The sequence below is a fragment of the Abramis brama genome, assembly GCF_963993115.1.
Source record: "Abramis brama genome assembly, chromosome: 15".
Taxonomy (NCBI): domain Eukaryota; kingdom Metazoa; phylum Chordata; class Actinopteri; order Cypriniformes; family Leuciscidae; genus Abramis; species Abramis brama.
The window spans coordinates 33,239,017-33,250,497 of record NC_139977.1 but is presented as its reverse complement, the minus strand read 5'-3'; the positions used below and the strand labels follow the sequence as shown (position 1 = coordinate 33,250,497).

Here is an 11,481-nt window from a genome sequence, read left to right as displayed (position 1 = left end):
TAATGTTTGATACAAAAGGCCTGATTCATCACAGGTGTTCACTAATAGCTTTGTGTAGTTAAACTTTACAGATTTTAGTCTGTTTTTCTTAAGCAGCAAAAGTTTGTGTATGTGTGTGTTTCAATGCATGCATTATTTAAAAATACTTTTTAAGGACTGGGAAAGCAAGAGAGGTAGAAATACTAGTTTAGTGATGGTTTACAGTAGCACTAGTTTAGTGATGGTTAACCGTAGCACTAGTTTAGTGATGGTTTACAGTAGCACTAGTTTAGTGATGGTTGACAATAGCACTAGTTTAGTGATGGTTAACCGTAGCACTAGTTTAGTGACGGTTTACAGTAGCACTAGTTTAGTGATGGTTAACCGTAGCACTAGTTTAGTGATGGTTAACAATAGCATTAGTTTAGTGATGGTTGACAGTAGCACAAGTTTATTGATGGTTAACAGTAGCACTAGTTTAGTGATGGTTGACAATAGCATTAGTTTAGTGATGGTTGACAGTAGCACAAGTTTATTGATGGTTAACCGTAGCACTAGTTTAGTGATGGTTGACAATAGCATTAGTTTAGTGATGGTTGACAATAGCACAAGTTTAGTGATGGTTAACCGTAGCACTAGTTTAGTGATGGTTAACAATAGCATTAGTTTAGTGATGGTTAACCGTAGCACTAGTTTAGTGATGGTTGACAATAGCATTAGTTTAGTGCTGGTTAACCATAGCACTAGTTTAGTGATGGTTGACAATAGCACTAGTTAAGTGATGGTTAACAATAGCACTAGTTTAGTGATGGTTAACAATAGCATTAGTTTAGTGATGGTTGACAGTAGCACAAGTTTAGTGATGGTTAACAATAGCACAAGTTTATTGATGGTTAACCGTAGCACTAGTTTAGTGATGGTTGACAATAGCATTAGTTTAGTGATGGTTGACAATAGCACAAGTTTAGTGATGGTTAACCGTAGCACTAGTTTAGTGATGGTTAACAATAGCATTAGTTTAGTGATGGTTAACCGTAGCACTAGTTTAGTGATGGTTGACAATAGCATTAGTTTAGTGATGGTTGACAATAGCATTAGTTTAGTGATGGTTAACCGTAGCACTAGTTTAGTGATGGTTGACAATAGCATTAGTTTAGTGCTGGTTAACCATAGCACTAGTTTAGTGATGGTTGACCATAGCACTAGTTTAGTGATGGTTGACAATAGCACTAGTTAAGTGATGGTTAACAATAGCACTAGTTTAGTGATGGTTGACAATAGCATTAGTTTAGTGATGGTTAACCGTAGCACTAGTTTAGTGATGGTTGACAATAGCACTAGTTTAGTGATGGTTGACAATAGCACTAGTTAAGTGATGGTTGAAAATAGCACTAGTTAAGTGATGGTTGACAATAGCACTAGTTAAGTGATGGTTGACAATAGCATTAGTTTAGTGATGGTTAACTGTAGCACTAGTTTAGTGATGGTTAACCGTAGCACTAGTTTAGTGATGGTTAACCGTAGCACTAGTTTACGGATGGTTGACAATAGCACTAGTTTACGGATGGTTAACAATAGCACTAGTTTAGTGATGGTTAACAGTCGCACTAGTTTAGTGATGGTTAAAAAAAGCACTAGTTTAGTGACGGTTAACAATAGCATTAGTAGCCATTGCTGTCTATGAAAAGTGTTTCAGAACAGTCACTTATGAGGTTCAGTTGTGATAGAGCTGCTTTAGATTGTTCCTCATTAAGTGTTTACACACAAAACAGACACTGGAACTGTTGAGATGATGGTTTCAAGCCTGAGCTACTAATCCAAAGGTCTCAGCAGGTTTAAGTCCCTGTAAGCGGCTGCTAACAATCCTGGTTTTGTCCGGATGCTTTGAGAGAAAACTATTAGCATTTTCATTTGCAGAAGGAGATTTTGATGTTCACATTTCTGTTTTAATTTACATAAAACAAACTAGGCTTGAAGCTCTCCAGTAACCACAAATGTCACTGTAATTTTATTACATTGCAACAACCCATAACAAAATGAAATAATATGAGATTATACACAGTCCGAAACTATCCATTAGTCAAAATCCCTGTGACCTTTATTTTGTATTGGGATTACAGTAATCTCTACACATATTAACATTATACATTACTGCTCAGACATTGTGGGTTTTTGTATTGTTATTGTTGGTGTAGAAATCATTATATCACAACATATTTTATATATATATATATATATATCATGATTCACTCTAAATTTGGTTAAGGTATTTATCTGACAAAATTATTTGGCAAAAAAGGCGAACTACAGCTACAGGTTTTATTTTATCATGCAAATAAATAAAAAAAATGCATAGAAAAACAAAAAGCTGACAGGAAAAAGCAACATAATCAGTTATTAATATTTCATTGGTTCTCTCTTGCATGTGTTTGTAATTTCTTTGCATGATTGCCGGCACAATTTGTAACGTTTCATTGTATTATTATCACAAATAAAACAATCGACTCCAAGCACAACTGCACTTACAAAATCTTTTAATGATATTTAAATAAATGGTGAATATGTCCATTTTCCTTGTCCAGACATCACTTTTGGCCCTAAATATTAAATAACAGTATGATTTCATATAATAAAAATACTATGCATTTATGCAGAGGTCTAAAAGGCAGAATGTCTTTTGTTATGAGGATATTGCAGATGTGTGTGTGTGTGTGTGTGTGTGTGTGTGAGAGATCAGGATAATCCGTGTAACCCTTTAGTGACCGAGGAGGCTCCAGCGCCTCCATCTGCTGCAGTGACTTGTTTATTTCTTGGATTTCTCTGAACAGGATCGAGTCTCCTTTAAATATCGCCGGTGTTTATGCATGAGACGGATGTGAGCGCAGATGTTTACAGCTAAACGCACATATTCGACGTTTATCTGCACATGGCAGCGGCCGGTGCTGATGAGAGACTCCGCGGATCCCGGATCACCATCATCATCATCATCAGCATCTGAAACGATGCAGCTCACATCCATCATGTTCCTTCTCCGTGTGTGAATCGGAGTGTTTTCTGGGCTGAGATGGTTCGGGTCGTCAGTGTTCTGGGTCTGGTGATGTTCAGCGTCGCTTTGCTCATTTTGTCATTGATTAGTTACGTCTCCATCAAGAAAGACTTCATCTTCACCGGCCCGAAATACGCCAACGGCGGCGGTCCGCGGATGTACATGTTTCACGCGGGGTTTCGGTGAGTGAACACGTGATTTATCACATAAATTCATTAAAAATGTCATAACGGGGTTGTTTATTTCTATAAATCAAAAAGGCAGCGTTTCTAATGCGCATGCGGGTAAATACGCGTGTGTTTCGATCACATTTTTTGGAAAGGCCTCTTGTCCTTCTGTCATGATGCTCAGTGCGCATGCGCAGTTCAGTCCTGGATCATGAAGATTGACTAACCTACATTCTCATATTTCGCAGAGTAATGATATCTGAACAGTCAGCTGGCTGCATTCATATTCTATATACGTCATGCATTCTATTCTAACACATATTCTTTATTGGCATCTATGGTTCCATAATAAACATCTGCACTCTTAAAAAAATATATTTCTATATAGAACTCTAGGGTTCTTAACCATTTATAAATAAGGAGAAATGTCTTACATTATTGCATAATACTTTAATATTTAATGTTTTGTTGTTTTCTAGTGATAAAGAATGTTTATGAGCTGTTTAATTCATAACATTTAATTAAATAAAAGAATCCATAAAATGATCCATGATGGAACTCCTAAAAGGTTCTACAAATGAAGCACCTGACGGAACCTTTAAGATTCCATATAGAACCTTTATTTTTAAGAGTGATACACATTTAAAAAGAAAGGTTCTTTATTGGCACCCATGGTTCCATAACATTTTAGGTTCTTTATAACTGGAAAAAGGTTCTTTAGAATATTAAAATGTTCTTCACATCTAGATAAAGGTTATTTTAAGAAAGTTTTTTTTTTGGCGAATGTTGAGTGATAAACTACATTTGATTAATGCATCATTTCTTAGTCTAACTTGCTGACCATCAAGAATATGTTTTTAAAAAATACTTGCAACCCAATTATGTACAATAGAATCACTACTTAGCCTTTTGGCTGAAATCAAATATGTGCACAGAAGTGCATGTTTTTTATAGAGTGTTATGTGAATAACTGTTGTACATGCACTCAGTGTAAAGTGCAACCAAAGTCCAGTTTAATGTTGTGTTTGATTGAAACTGAAGGATGGAGGCCCTGAACGCTGTCCTTGGTCCTGATTTACTCCTCTGGCAGTTTCATTTCCAGTCAGTAATCAGACGCTTTTGCTACAGTCAAGGTTACATAGCAGGAGTCATTTTGATCCGGGCACTCTTGTATGACCATATGTTATTCATCAGCGGTTCGTCATTTGGACTTCCGCCAGGGAAGAGAGAAAAGGCCAAAACTAGCAGAAGTGCCTTCAAATGTGTTTCTATTAATATGCTAAATAATGCTAGCAAGATGTAAATCATGTTAGAAATATGCTAAGAATGCTCTAAATAATGCTGGCAACATGTTAACAATGATAAACCATGTTAGAAAAATGCCCAAAATGCATTAAATAAGGTTAGCAACATTTAAAACATGTTAACAATGTTAAACTATGCTAGAAACATGCTAGCCGCATGTTAAATCATGCTAACAAATGTTAATGCATACTTTTAATGTTAAATCATGCTAGCAAAATGCTAAATCATGTTTGAAACATGCTAACTATGCACTAAATAATGCTAGCAACATGCTAAAACATGTAAACAATGTTAAATCAGGCTAGAAACATGCTAGTGACATGCTAAAATCATGCTAGCAAATGTTATTGTATGCTAGTAATATGCTAAATCATGCTAGCAATGTGATAAATAATGCTAGAAACATGCGAAACCATGCATCTATCCAAAATTCTAGCTTTTAGAACTACTAAACTAAAACCTAAACCTAAAATTAAAACCTTCAAACCTAAAGCTGTTAAAACTACTTCAAACTTTCTGGCTAGACTTTCTCAAGCCAACATCAAAGTTTGTCTAGGAACTTTACTCTTAAAAATAAACACTCTTCATTGGCATTGATGATTCCATGAATAACCTTTAACATGCTCTAAATCTTTCCATTCCACAAAGGGTTCTTTATAGTTTTAAAAGGTTCTTTAGAATATTAAAACATTAAAGAACAAATGCTTCTTTTAAGAACTGATCACTGAAATATTCTTTGTGGAACCAAAAAATAGTTCTTCAATGGCATCACTGTAATAAAAAGAGTGTATGAATTGATTGAGTTTCACTGGGAGTGACTTGAGTCGTCCTGTAAACCAACACAGCGCTCTGACCTCTGAGGCCGTAACCCAGACTCAGATAATGAAACGGAACAAGCTTTAACAAACGAGAGTGAGAAAACGAGCAGGCGTGGAGTCTAAAAGAGGCTGTTTAATTAGAGCGGGCATCGACTGCCCCGGGCGGGTCGTGACTGACAGGACTCTGGATGGGTCCGATTGATTGGGACCACTTTCAGCATCTGCCATCAGCGGGACATCGGGATCTGCTGGAACAGAAACAGTGTTTTCATTTCCTCTGTATGTCCATCTTCTCGTCAGGTCCCAACTGGCAATGAAGTTTCTGGATCCTGCGTTCACGTCCCTGAATAATGCCCTCAACGAGAACATACAGGAGTCCAGCAGCTGGAGGTTTAACAAGAGTGCTTATTTAGAGCAAAGGTGAACGTCAAACACACACACACACACACACACACACAGTGCAGAAGATGAGAGTATCTGAATAGGTTTAGAATTAATAAGGAACGGTAGTCTAGGTAGATGCAAATGTAAACAATATATACACTACCGGCAGAAGCCTCTTCTGCTCACCAAAGCTGCATTTATCTGTTTAAAAATACAGTAAAATCAGCAAAATTGTGAAATATTATTACAGTTTAAAACAGCTGTTTTCTGTGTGATTATATAGTAAAGTGTAATTTATTCCTGTGATCAAAGCTGAATTTTCAGCATCATTACTCCAGTCTTCAGTGTTACATGATCCTTCACAAATCATTCTGATATAATGACTTAGTCTTTATTGTTTATTTCCTTAGTTAGAATGATGAAACTTTATGGTTATAGTTATCATTCTTAATGTATCATTCTAATTTATTTAACTCAAAAACACTATTTTTTTTAAATGTTTATAAAACGTCAACTCTCACGTTTATGTAATATTCAATATTAATATGAATATATGTTATGGTTATAGTTATCCTTCTTACTATTTATATATTTAGTTTTTTATATGATTGATATTTTCAATCTATTTTAAAACAGTAATTTTATTAAAACTTTATGGTTATAGTTATTGTTCTTGATGTTTGTTTATTTTTAAAGCATTTAATATTAATTAAACTTTAATATTATTAATATTAATAAATGTATCAAATGTCAAATTTTATGAAGAAATTATTTAAAAAATAATAAAAACCCATTAACTCTCACAATATTAATCTTTTTAATAGTAATATTCTTTAAACATTGTTATAGTTGTCGTTCTTGATAGATGTTTATTTATTCTGAGTTTAGTTTTTTAATGTTTAATATTATTAATAGCATTAAATGTATGAAATCAAATGTCAAAATTTTTTAAAACAGTATTTTTTAAACCTGTTTATACAGCGTCAACTCTCACATGTGTATGTAACATTAAATATTTTAAGTAGTTATATTATTTAAACTTTATGCTTATGGATATAGTTTTGAACGGGCCTAAAATCTCTCTTAAAACAGCTGCTAATTCTTTCACTTGTGTTGCATCTTGCGTCTCTGAATTTGCTCACTTCACTCTGATGTTGTTGCGTGTGTCTTCCAGTAAAGAGATCGATCAGTACATCGACGTCCCGCACAACTTCACCCTGACCAAGAGCAGCGTTCGTGTGGGTCAGTTAATGCACTACGACTACTCCAGTCACAAATACGTGTTCTCCATCGGCGAGAACCTCAGGTCTTTGCTTCCGGACTCTTCTCCGGTCCTCAACAAGCGCTACAACACCTGCGCTGTGGTGGGAAACAGTGGGATCCTCACCGGGAGCCGCTGTGGCCCCGAAATCGACAAGTATGACTTCGTTTTCCGCTGCAACTTCGCGCCCACCGAAGTCTTCCATCGAGACGTGGGCCGCCGGACCAACCTCACCACCTTCAACCCCAGTATTCTGGAGAAATACTACAACAACCTGCTGACCATCCAGGACAGGAACAATTTCTTCTTGAGTCTGAAGAAGCTGGACGGCGCGATCCTGTGGATCCCAGCCTTTTTCTTCCACACGTCGGCCACTGTCACACGCACACTCGTAGATTTCTTCGTAGAGCACAAGGGGCAGCTGAAAGTGCAGTTAGCCTGGCCGGGAAACATTATGCAGTATGTGAACAGGTAAGAGATTGTGTATGTCTGTTTGAACCTGTTTAAGCTTCATTTGAGAATCACTCTTATAAAAATACCATGGTATCATTTTGAGTTTTGTATGGAAGCTTGTTTCTGACACAGAATTAAAAAAAATTGAAAGGTAATTAGGAAGGTAAAAAGTCACAATTACAAGTTCATGTCTCCCATAAACTGTAAACTCAGATTTCCGAGAATTCATAATTGCAAGATGTAAACTCAAAATTCCAAGAGAAGAGTCAAAATTGTGAGATGTAAACTCAGAAATCTGAGAAAAAAAAGTTGGAATTGAGAGATGCAAATTTAGAATTCTGAGAAAAAAGTCAGAATTGCGAGATGTAAACTCAGGATTCCTAAAAAGTCACTCAGAATTCCGAGAAGAAAGTCAGAATTGCAAGATTTAAATTCAGAATTCCGAGAAAAAAGTCAGAATTGCGATATGTAAACTCAGAATTCTGAGAAGAAAGTCAGAATTGCAAGATTTAGATTCAGAATTCCAAGAAAAAAGTCAGAATTGCGAGATTTAAACTCAGAATTCCAAGAAAAAAGTCAGAATTGCGAGATGTAAAATCAGGATTCCTAAAAAGTCACTCAGAATTCCGAGAAGAAAGTCAGAATTGCAAGATTTAGATTCAGAATTCCGAGAAAAAAGTCAGAATTGCGATATGTAAACTCAGAATTCTGAGAAGAAAGTCAGAATTGCAAGATTTAAACTCAGAATTCCAAGAAAAAAGTCAGAATTGCGAGATGTAAACTCAGAATTATAAGAAAAAAAAGATGGAATTGAGAGATGTAAATTTAGAATTCTGAGAAAAAAGTCAGAATTGCAAGATGTAAACTCAGAATTTCAAGAAGAAAATCAGAATGGCAAGATTTAGATTCAGAATTCCGAGAAAAAAGTCAGAATTGCGATATGTAAACTCAGAATTCCGAGAAGAAAGTCAGAATTGCGATATGTAAACTCAGAATTTCAAGAAGAAAATCAGAATTGCAAGATTTAGATTCAGAATTCCGAGAAAAAAGTCAGAATTGCTATATGTAAACTCAGGATTCCAAAAAAGTCACTCAGAATTCTGAGAAGAAAGTCAGAATTGCAAGATTTAGATTCAGAATTCCAAGAAAAAAGTCAGAATTGCAAGATTTAGATTCAGAATTCCAAGAAAAAAGTCAGAATTGTGATATGTAAACTCAGAATTTCAACAAGAAAATCAGAATTGCAAGATTTAGATTCAGAATTCCGAGAAAAAAGTCAGAATTGCGATATGTAAACTCAGAATTCCAAGAAGAAAGTCAGAATTGCAAGATTTAAACTCAGAATTCCAAGAAAAAAGTCAGAATTGCGAGATGTAAACTCAGGATTCCTAAAAAGTCACTCCGAATTCTGAGAAGAAAGTCAGAATTGCAAGATTTAGATTCAGAATTCCAAGAAAAAAGTCAGAATTGCGAGATGTAAACTCAGGATTACGAGATAGAGAGTCAGAATTGCGAGATGTGAACTCTATATTTTTGGGACATGGTACCAGCAGAAGAAGAGATCACATGTAAACAAACAGAGAGCGAGGGAGAGTTGCTCGGTTTGACCCATCATTCACAGAATTGAGCTGTTGTCCTGTAATCTTCTGCAATCCCATTAAAGCAAGTCGCTGTATCCGATCGGACAGATTTATCCCCTGGAAGACGATCACAAGCTCCACAAGAAGTTTAGTAGATATTCGGCTTAACAGTCAGTGAGGAAAAAGGATCTCCGTGATTTCATATACATGTTGTAATTATAATTTAAAAAAATAATATAATCAGAAAATTTGTCATTTGTATTGATATATAAAAAAAATAATATTAATAAATATGAATACATTTTATTAATAATATTCCTATTAAATTAATAATATTAATAATCATTTTAAAATTAAATCTTTAAAATAAGTCAATAAATAGAAAATTATTAAAATGTCATTTTTATAATCTCTGGAACTCTTTTAAAAATGCTTAAATATATAAGTACATGCACTAAAGTTCAAAAGTTTGGGGTCAGTAAAATTTAAAAAAAATAATCAATACTTTTATTCATCAAGGACGCATTAAATTGATGAAAAGTGACAGTAAAGACATTCATAATCTTACAAAAGATTATATTTAAAATAAACGCTGTTCTTTGAAACTTTATTCATTAAAGGATCCTGAAAAAAGATGTATCACAGTAACGGTTTCCACAAAAATATGAAGCTGTTTTCAACATTGATAATATTCATAAATGTTTCTTGAGCATCAAATCATCATATTAGAGTGATTTGTGAAGGATCATGTGACACTGAAGACTGGAGTAATGATGCTGAAAATTCAGCTTTGATCACAGGAATAAATTACACTTTACTAGATATTCACATAGAAAACAGATGATTTACATTGGAATAATATTTCACAATTTTACTGTATTTTTGATCAAATAAACGCAGCTTTGGTGAGCAGAAGAGACTCTTTCAAAAACGGAAAAAATCTTACCGACCCGAAACTCATTACAGTTTCTAGACATGTTCAAAATAATTTTAATTGAGAAACTGAAAACAGTGTCTGTAGGAATTTACCTTCATACACACACTAATGTTATGGAATAAATTGACCTATAAAACACACACACACACAGGTCAGTCTGCAGTCCAGTGTTGTTCACTGTTCACCAGCGCTGTGACTCTATTAGAGATGGTGGCTGAACTAACCTTGCTCTGAGCGAATGCACACACTCACACACACACACAGACACACACACACACACACACACACACAGGAGCAGCTGACCTTCATGGATGTGTTGGCACCATTTTCCTGCAGACACATGTGCCACTTTGGGTGAAACGCATTAGTGTGTTACCCGGGGGTTTATGGGTAAACTGTTGAGTGTGTATGCAGGGGTTTACCGCCGTTAATTGTATGTGAGGATATTTCTCTGAATCACAATTCATTTAAAGCTGAAGCTCAGTGCTGGAAGGGTCTTTCAGGGAAGATCACGGAGGGTTTGTGTGTCGGAGCAGCAGAATGTACTGAGATCAGCGCTTTAGGGTGGAAAACATGTTTATGAGTGTTGATGGTTTTACCTAAATTACCCTAATATCACATAAACACGCCCAGGTCAAAATTATATGTACACTCGAGTTCAAAAGTTTGGGGTCAGTACGTTTTTTTTGGAAAAAAGTCTCTTCTACTCACCAGTTCTGGATTTATTTGATCAAAAATAGAGTAAGAAATGTGAAATATTATTACAATGTAAAACAGCTGTTTTCTATGTGAATATATAGTAAAGTAATTAATTAAGAGTTTTGTTTTATTCATTGTTTTTTTTTAAATAATATGATAATGTAATTTTATAAAAGGCTATATTATTGATTTTCACATTATTGCTGACCATTGTGAATAAATAAATAAATAGGTTTTATATTAATTGGTAGAATTGGCATATATATATATCTCACAAGTTTTGTGAGATTCATCCAAATGCTCTTCAGACCTACAGAAAGAATCTAAGCCTATATCAGCTAATACTTTTTGATTTTGTTAATCCTATTTCCAATTTGTGAATATCCAAATATCCAAAGATAGTTTGTTTAAATCAGAAATGAATGTAAAAGAAACAATGCAAACGATATTTCAAATGCAGGTCCTCTTGTTTGTCTGCAGGTACTGGAAAATGAAGTCTCCGAAGCGTCTGTCATATCGGCTACAAAAATTATAATGAAAACATTATAATTGTGTGCTTGAGACGTGGATTTAAGTGATGAGACTTTAGTTTTTGTAATCAGGCTCTCAAAAATTATTTAAAAATTTGGATTCAGATTTATCAGCCAATCTATCGGTTATCGGCTTTCAAATATAAAGGATTATCGGTATAGGGCAAAATTTTCATATCGGTGCATCCCTAAAATATATATATATATATTTATATATATATATATATATATATATATATATATATATATATATATATATATATATATATATATATATATATATATATATATATATAATCACAGGTTTTGTGAGATTCATCCA

The 11,481-nt window shown here is 34.5% G+C and overlaps 1 protein-coding gene and 1 long non-coding RNA gene across 4 annotated transcripts in view; one reads left to right on the top strand and one right to left on the bottom strand.

Annotated features, from left to right (window-relative positions):
• The first annotated feature begins 2,284 nt into the window (after positions 1 to 2,284).
• The window catches only part of st8sia3 (ST8 alpha-N-acetyl-neuraminide alpha-2,8-sialyltransferase 3), a 20,958-nt gene continuing 11,761 nt past the window's right edge, over positions 2,285 to 11,481 (top strand). For all 3 annotated transcript variants that reach the window (XM_084137224.1, XM_084137225.1, XM_084137223.1), the window contains exons 1-3: positions 2,285 to 3,207; positions 5,616 to 5,735; positions 6,874 to 7,431. In XM_084137224.1, the coding sequence (XP_083993350.1) occupies positions 3,044 to 3,207; positions 5,616 to 5,735; positions 6,874 to 7,431 (842 nt within the window). In that variant the 5' untranslated portion in view covers positions 2,285 to 3,043. The remainder of the gene's footprint in view (positions 3,208 to 5,615; positions 5,736 to 6,873; positions 7,432 to 11,481) is intronic.
• LOC311097506 overlaps positions 3,639 to 11,481 on the bottom strand; it is a 17,500-nt gene continuing 9,657 nt past the window's right edge. The window contains exon 3 of the long non-coding RNA XR_014609265.1: positions 3,639 to 5,699. This is a non-coding gene — a long non-coding RNA (uncharacterized lncRNA). The remainder of the gene's footprint in view (positions 5,700 to 11,481) is intronic.